The sequence below is a fragment of the Toxotes jaculatrix genome, chromosome 14, assembly GCF_017976425.1.
Source record: "Toxotes jaculatrix isolate fToxJac2 chromosome 14, fToxJac2.pri, whole genome shotgun sequence".
Lineage (NCBI taxonomy): Eukaryota > Metazoa > Chordata > Actinopteri > Toxotidae > Toxotes > Toxotes jaculatrix.
The window spans coordinates 24,632,511-24,641,086 of record NC_054407.1 but is presented as its reverse complement, the minus strand read 5'-3'; the positions used below and the strand labels follow the sequence as shown (position 1 = coordinate 24,641,086).

General features: G+C 46.7%; 1 protein-coding gene across 1 annotated transcript; it reads right to left on the bottom strand.

The window, feature by feature from the left end:
* Positions 1-101: 101 nt before the first annotated feature.
* On the bottom strand, positions 102-8,334 carry si:dkey-7l6.3 (zinc finger protein 425). Its single transcript, XM_041056249.1, has 7 exons — positions 7,880-8,334; positions 6,787-6,902; positions 6,181-6,304; positions 4,934-5,746; positions 2,884-3,269; positions 1,823-1,883; positions 102-1,552 (listed from the first exon to the last, which is right to left on the bottom strand). The coding sequence occupies exons 1-7, from the start codon at positions 8,151-8,153 to the stop codon at positions 618-620; spliced, it is 2,709 nt and encodes a 902-aa protein (XP_040912183.1). The 5' UTR covers positions 8,154-8,334; the 3' UTR covers positions 102-617.
* Positions 8,335-8,576: the final 242 nt, after the last annotated feature.

Here is an 8,576-nt window from a genome sequence, read left to right as displayed (position 1 = left end):
GTGTAGTTGTGGTCGTCTTGTGTCTCTAACATTAAAGGTCAGGTCCTGGGGGTCAGGACAAAGGCAACAACTGGTGCAAAACAATTTCAGATTTAGTTTTATTAACCAGACTGACACACAAACCGTCATTTATACAGTGTTTTCACTTTTCACACAATGAAAAGCTTTTTGATCTGTACATTAGACTTTAAACAGCACAGACAGAGCTCCTCCAAACCTTTCATCCCAAAAGGTTTCACTCAGAATCAGGCATCTCCCGTTTGATGAATGGGATGTTCTAATCTGACAGTTACTTTCTACATTAACTGCTGAATGATGCTCATCAGTTTCCCAACGTTTCCAAATGTCTCGTTTTCTCTGAACAGCACATCAAAACCACAAGTGTTCATTTTACCATCATGTTAAGAGACAGAAAAAATGCTAATTATCAAAATTTGAGAAGCTAAAACCATCAGATGTTTGGCAGTTTTCTTGTAAAAAGACTCAAATGATTATTTGATTTAAAATAGTTGCTTTAATTAACCGATTAATTGGCTAATTGTTGGAATCCAACCTCTGAAATGCTGTTTCTCCTTTTTAAAAATGGATATTTACAGTCACAGACTCATAACACACACTCAGATGTCTGAGTGACATTTCTTCATGTGTAACTTGAGGCTGTATTTGACGATGAAGCTCCTGGAGCAGAGTGTGCAGGCGTACGGCCGCTCTCCGGAGTGCACGCTCAGGTGCGACTTCAGGTGAGCCGACTGGGTGAACTTCTTGCCGCACTGGATGCAGGTGAACGGCCTTTCGCCCGTGTGGATCCGCATGTGAACGTCCAGGTTCTGAGACGTGGCGTACGTCTTGTTGCAGATGGAGCATATGAAGCGCTTCCCTCGGGCGCCGGAGCTCAGCTGCCCGTTACACAGCTGAAGCCGACCCGACTGGTCCCTGTAGAGGCCGAAGTTCATCATGTCAGCGTCCTCGTACTCAAACGCAGAGTTGCTGCTTTCGGACAGCTGGCAGTCCGTGGAGGTCGAGCCCGAGACACTGATCAGCTTGAGCCCGAAAGCATCACCATCCACGTTTTCGTTTTGATGAAACTGAGCAAAAGACATCTGACCTTTCGACTGTTTGGTCCACGTGAGACTGAGATCCACCTCTGCTCTGTTTGAAGGAGAATGAGACTCGGTCAGAGCGCTGTTACCAAAATAAGTCTGTCTGTTAGAGCTCCCAGAAACCAGCGAGCACTCCTGGTGGACCAGATGGACGTCTGGGTCCATCTGTGAGGAGTAGGAACAAACCGACTCGCCTGCCTCCACCTCGTCAGCGCCGAGCTGACCGCAGCAGCCCGGCTCGCTGTGGGGAGAGTCCAGAGTGTAGACAGACACGTTCTTTTTCTGCGTCCCTGCAGACAGTTTGGATGTTTTCAGCTTCAGCTGCTCAGAGGACGACTTCTTCTCGGCCTCTTCGTTTCCCGGCCAGTGTCTCTTCACACTCGGGATGCTCAGAGGCGACGTGGCGGCCTCTCTGGCTGCAGCCGTCCCTCCGTCAGCAGATGTTCTGTTATCTGAAAGAAAAGACAAAGTACATCATCACCAAGGTGAAAAAGAAAATGTCTCCCGTGCTTTACAGGAAAGCTTCGTTTTCACTGCACGTTTCAAGTCTTTGTCGATACTCGAAGAAACCAGGGAGTGAAAGTATTGGAGTCCATCACAGAAACACAGCAATCTCATCACTCTGTGTTAATGTCAGTCACAAATCCAGCCAGTGACCCTCTTATGGGGCCCTGAGCCAGAGGTTGAGAGACTCTGGCTGTGAGTGTGCTGTTTACACTCACCTTCCTCAAAGGTGTCGTTCGTGTCTGAGTCTTCGTCTTTGATCAGCACCACCTCTGGAAGCTGCAGAAGATGGACAGTAACACGACTAACGTCACTACACACGCGAGACATTTAACTTATATCCGAACATTTAATAAACATCAAATGAATCCAGAGAAAATGTCCCGTGAGTCCTGATTGGCCGACTCACCTTGAAGGTTGATCTAAATTTTAACGGGAGAATAATTAAAGAGAGGAGATCAGGGTTCTAACTATTCAAGCTGAGAACAAGCTGCAGCCGAGTGATTTCCTACGTGTTAAACACACTGAGCGACTCGCATGCTTTCTGATGCTCTGACCACATCAGTGCTTTTGAATGGAAACTTGAACGTGACACCAGTTGCAGTTATTGATTAAATCCCTTTATCTCAAGTTAATTATCACATTATCTCTAAAATGACCTTTTTGGTTTCGTGAGATAACGAGATAATTAACACGTTATCACCTGAAAAACGACTTTCAGCCCAAGATAACGAGCCTGAGATGAAAATACAGAAGAATAATAAGAGATGAAGGATCAACATGACTGAGGCAGCGTGCACCGAGGTTTGCAGCAGAGATAAGAAGATAATTAACTTCTGATCTGGAGATGATATAGAATTAAATCAGCATTTCATCAACATCCATTTGTCATTTCAGGATCCAGTTTCCTTTTTCTTCACTTTAAATTACAGCCTGCTATCATCAGTATTATAACATAACCAAACACGAAGAAAGCCAAACGTTTCATGGCTCCATGGAGAGTTTATTTGGCAACTTTTTTTTTTCAAGTGAAAAATGCCCCAGATTCACTTCTAATGTGAATCTAATGATCTAATGACAGTCACACGGGACATTATTCTGCACTGAGTACTTTTAATATTATATGTACTTTAGATACTGAAGAGACGTTTAAATGCGGGACTTTAACTCATAACTGAATATTCTGATGGTGTGTTATTAGTTCTTCAGTACAGGATCCGGATCAGATCTACAATCGTTAACGGAGGAGCAGGTGAGGCCAGGCCGGCTGTGTGTTTACCTCCTCCCGCACCACCACCGCAGCTCCTCCGTCTCCTCCGTCACCGTCCAGCTGCTGCTGCTGCAGCTGCGGCGGCGTTTCCGCCCGCTGTGCGCCCTCCGCGGCCGCCACGACCTCCAGCTCCGCCGCCTTCCCCCCGCCGCTCCCCCGGACCACGATGGACTCGATGAGGTGCAGCTTCTTCTTCAGGTCCTCGTTCTCCCTGTGGCTCCGGGTGATCTCCATCTGCAGCACCGCGTAGCCTTCGTCCACCACCTCGCAGATCTCCGCCACCGCCGCTTTGGTCAGCGCGCCCATGATGATGGACAGCTGCTCGTGCAGCGCTTTGCTCGTTAAAACGGACATCCCGCGGCTCGCCGGGAAACCAGGCCGGGCGCAGACTCCTCCTCACGGACCGCACGGAGCTCCAACAGGCTCTGAAACAAGCGGCGACGCCGGCGATGGAGCCGCAGACCGGATCCGTTTGGACACTGACGCTGCCCGTCTGCGACTACAAAGGACGAGAAATGATGTTTTTCTGCTTCCGCTCGACCCGAGTTTCCGGAACAACACCGATGACTTCAAAATAAAAGCCCGATACTCTCGTAAAATTAAGTGATGAGAGCATTAAAAAGTTAGCAGGTAGATGGGAAAGTATATTAAAAAGTAAATGAAGTCGAACAAGTTGGATAAAAATAGGATGAAAAATACTAGAATTTATATGAATTAGTGTACTTGTTATATAATTAATTAATATCATAATTCTATTCAGGGTTAATTGAACAGAGCCCACCTGCTGTCTGCCTGAGAGAACAGTGATTTCATGCTTCTTCCAAACTGACTGCAGCAGGTTGTTGTTCATGCTGTCAGTGCAGTGAGCAGGCCTGTGTGTGTGTGTGTGTGAGTGTGTTGTAAACAGATCCTTTTGTGTCCACAGTGAAAAGCTGTTTCTCTCCTGTCTGAACAGTGAGCAGCGTTCACATGTGCTGCTGTTGTTCAGACTGTAAATGGGAAGTAAACAGCACTGCCTGTGATGAATGGACTCACTATCGGCCTTTTATCAAATCTGAGTTTCTCACTGATGACAGAAAATCCTCACGTCTGATTGGACGGCAGGGGTCTGTTAACATCTATTTACTTTTTGTATCCCACAGGTAACCATAGTAACAGTACTGATGCTTCAAAAAATGTCAGTTAGAAGTTCCCACAGGCCAAGGTGACGTCTTCAGATGTCTTATTTTGTCTGTCCAGCAGGTCAAAACCCCAAATTATTTAGTTTATCAACATGTAAGACAATGGAAAGCAGTGACTCCTCATATTTAGAAGTAGTTTTAGTTATTATTATAATTATTAATTATTTAAAAAAAACTAAAATTTTTAACTAAATCTAACTCTACCTCTAAGAAAACTAGGTAAACTTCATCTGCAGAGGAAGACCATGTGATGGTGATGGAAAGTCCCAGAACAGCCACTAAATGGACCTTATGGTGAGATTGTTTTATTAAGTGTTCTTTCTGAGGCTGCCTGCGGAACGTCCTGTCATTCAGTGGAAGCAGTGAGAGTCCAGTCAGCCGCTGCGTCTCTGTTTCTATTGTGTCAACAGCCTTTGTTTGTGATTGTGTAGAACATTGTGTAGCAGCAGAGAGCTGACACGCACACGCACGACAAAACACTGAACGGAGCAAACTGCTCATCCCAGACTGCACGCGTTTAATTCCAGATATACACCAACCAGTGATCATTCACATGCTTCTTACAGGAATCTGTTTTCACCAGGCAGTTGTCGCTGTATCCTAAAGAACTGAGGTGAAGGCAGACAGAACTACTGATCAGTTTCTCTATGAAAAAGCACCCGTTCTTCTAAAACCTCTGTAAAAGGCCTTTAACTTAAGAAAACCTATTGAAGTTAGAAGCTCAGTAACAGCAGTAAGGTTCTGGCCTCAGGTCACAGTTTAGAGCTCATTGTGGTTTATTCAGTCCCTCACGGTACCACGGGTCCCTCACGGTACCACGGGTCCCTCACAGTGCCATGAGTGCATGTATATGAGCGGATCACACCGCGATGTTCAGCCCTGCTCAGCCGGGTGGTGTTTCTGCTGATGGATCCTCAGGTTTTGCTTCCCCGCAAATCTTTTCCCGCAGTGCTCGCAGGCGAACGGCCGCTCTCCGGTGTGGACGCTCTGGTGCGTCTTCAGGTGACCTGACTGAGTGAAGCGCTTCCCGCACTGCGCGCAGCTGTACGGCCGCTCACCTGTGTGTACGCGCACGTGTGTCTCCAGGCTCCGTGACGACGTGAAGCATTTCCCGCAGTAGCTGCAGACAAAGCGCCTGTCTCTGCAGTACCTGTTCAGGTCCAGTGGGTCCAGTCTGGAGCCGCCGAGGCCCAGCGCCAAGGGGAAACCCGCGGCGTTCAAGTCGGACGCTTTGTCCAGAAGCGTCGGCCGGTGGTCCGGTTTAAGATACGCCCGATGAGGCACGGGCACCATGCTCGGCAGACCGTGATTGGTCCATGAGGAGCAGAGGTCCAGCTCTGTGTCATAGGGGAGGGAACTGATCAGAGACATGCCCCGCTTCAGTTCTGATGTCCCAGACTGGGAAGCTGGACTTTCCCCAGATCCGAGGAGGAACGGCTTTCTCATAGGGGCTGCAGACGGAGCTTCACAGTCCGACTCTGAGGCCAAATCAAACACAGCTTCTGCAGAGCTGCTCTCCGCGGCCGCTGCAGGACCCGGAGACCCCGGCGCACTGTGGGATTCTTGATGCTCGACTCGCTCTGACAGCCCGTTACCGCTGTGATCCCACGGCCTCGTGTCGGCCGCTGAGGTGGACATCATCATCCCAGAGGGGCCCTCCTCGCTGTCATCCGATGGCTGGGCCTCCGTCCCTTCACACAAACAAACAAACACTGAGTTCAGACACATTAACGACAAAAGACCCGAGTGACAAACACTCCTGTGAAACATCTGTTTTTAAAATCAGTATGCAGTCAAACAGGAAGTGGCTACTGTCCGTCTCTGGGTTGAGAGTGAAAGACAGATGGGAGGAGTTTGGTTTTTAAACTGGGACTTTTTTATTTTCTCTCTTTGTATCTGAACTACAGGTATGACCGTGATGGCCGCCTCCTCCACCTGTTATCCATCATGTGAGCATGTGTGTAGCTCTGGTGTCAGTTTGTCAGGAGTAACCGTGTCAGGGATCATCTGTTTTCTTCTTTTTATCCCAGGCTGAGTTATGGCTGCCATCACTGTGAGGATGGAAGTAAGTGAAGTGTCTGTTGTTGGATTATTAAGGTTAAAATCAGTGCGTTTCCTTTCTTACCGTCCTCGTTGAGAAGCAGCTCGTCTGTGGCATCGTTGTCATTCACCTCCTCCTTTGCCGTTTCCTCCTTTATTAAAACGATGTCCTGATCGTTCGCCTCCTCAGCAGCTGCTGACGCAGCGTCCTGAGTGGAGAAAACATGGCAGTGATTTAATCTGCTCTAGGAAACGTATTTTAATTGTGTTTACGATGAGAGATGTGCTGAACCAGGCTGTTTCAGTACAATTAACTATTTATTTTCAAACAAAACACAGGGTGATATTTGTGCTGTAAACCAGAGCTGTAACTAACAGTTATTTTCATTAGTTATTAACAGGCCAGTTATCTTTAAAATGTCAAAAAATAATTTCCTAAACCTAAAAGTGATGCCCTCAAAGTGTTGATTAAGATATTCAGTTTTCTGCCACATCAGATTAAATAAAGCAGCAATTCTTCTCTTTTGCGAACCAGCAAATCTTTTCTCATTTTTGCTTGAAAAATGCTCCTGAAGCTCCTGAAGCACTGTGACATTTCCCCCCTGACTTTAGCTGGTGAGCAGTACTTTGAGCTGTGATGACATGTTAGAAACGCTTGTGTTGGACCTGTCCTGCACTGACTTCGTCTCACCTCTTTGGTTACAGGGTTCACCTCTGCGGTCGCCTCTAAAGCAGGAACTCTTCCACTTCTTTTGATACCTGAGGCCTTTGGCTGTTTGGCCCCCGCTGCAGGTGGTAAGGCACATTCTGGGTGAGACACAAAGAGACACTCACAGTGTTGATTCCTCAAATGAAATAAACTTTTCATACTGCAGAATGATGTATATTATTTTATTGGATTGTTAATGTGCACATGACTTCACTTGGTAAAGCTGAATTATTTTACATACTGGTGGGTGGCTCGTTAATTTCTCCTCCCAGGGATAAATTATCTTATTAAACTGTAATGATCCATCATTTATTTGTTGATTGGGTTTTGTATAATTAATCTTAATGTGCAGAGTAACTTGAGTTGCAGTAAACAGTACTTTGCACTGCCTGTGAATGTGTCTCTGAACTGTTGTGGAGTAGAAGCGTAAAGAAGCAGAAAATGGAAATACTGAAATTAAGTACTAGGATCTCAGAATTATACTTAAATAAATATTAGTTACTTTCCACCACAGGTCACGTCTCAAACCGTGGTTCCTGTTGAATTATTTGAGCATACTCTTTAAATGGCAGGAGCTTGTTCCAGTGTTCTTACCATTAAAATCTGCTTTACCCTTCTGTAATATCACGCTCTGGATTAAGCGTTTCAGTGCCTTCTCTGCTTATAGATATAACTATTGGGAAAGTTTAGTTCGTTAAAACAGCAAACTATGTTCGCCATCTCTAACCATTAACCACTAAACTGGTTTGGTATCCTGTGCATGGACCATAAGACAGAAGTGACCAGCTTCAGTTAAAAAAGTTGACAATGAGTTCAGTTTGGAGTTTTATATTTATGCCGAATTTGTAAACGACCCTAAAAATGAGTCGCTAAACAATACGGATGTAAACCAGTCAGAATACATTAAAGCACCGCCGAGTAGAAACGTTTTACGAACAGTTTTCCAGTGGAGTCTGGTGTGTGGCGTTCTCTCTGTACGGAGTGACAGTGATGAGGACTGCATCCTACCACCGTCATCTGCGGGTAAATGAGTGAATCTCCCCCGACGCTGTTTGTAAAAGGCCCGGGAACTCACCGACAGTGAAATCCATCAGCCCCCCGCCGGTCTCTACCTCCGACCCGCTGTAATCCAACATCGCGACGCCCCCCCGGTGTCCCCGGGCGATGATGGTCTCGATCAGCTCCAGCTTCCTCCTCAGCGCCTCGTTCTCCTTGTGGCTCCGGGTGATTTCCAGCTGCAGCACGGCGTAGCTGTCATCCACCAGCTCGCAGATCTCCGCCACAGCCGCTTTGGCCAGTGCCTCCATGATGGACGTCAGCTGAGAATGAAACGCCTTGTAACTCGTCATTTTGAGTGGACGTGAAACGACAACAATCCCCGAAACGTGAATTAAATTCACATCAGCAAACAGGGGGCGGCCGGGAGGAGAGACCAACGTCCGGTGGGCTGCTCGCGGTGAACTCGTCCTTGTGTAGACCGAGCAGTGACCGCCGGGCTGGGAGACACGGATGGATGCTGCGGTGAACCGTTGTTGTTTGTTGTTAGTCGGCTGTCTCCTCCTCAGCGTGTCGTTGAACGACTTCCGTAATGCCACTTTCAAAATAAAACATCAGAGTGAATCGCGGAGTGGTGCCTTAGAGTGCGCCTTGTAAAACCCACTCTCTATTTGACTATTTCTACTACAACAGAACAATAGATTTTGTTGATAATATTACTATGGATTTTATTGCTATTAATTTCAACAGTGTTTAAACAACTGTACCACTTAATT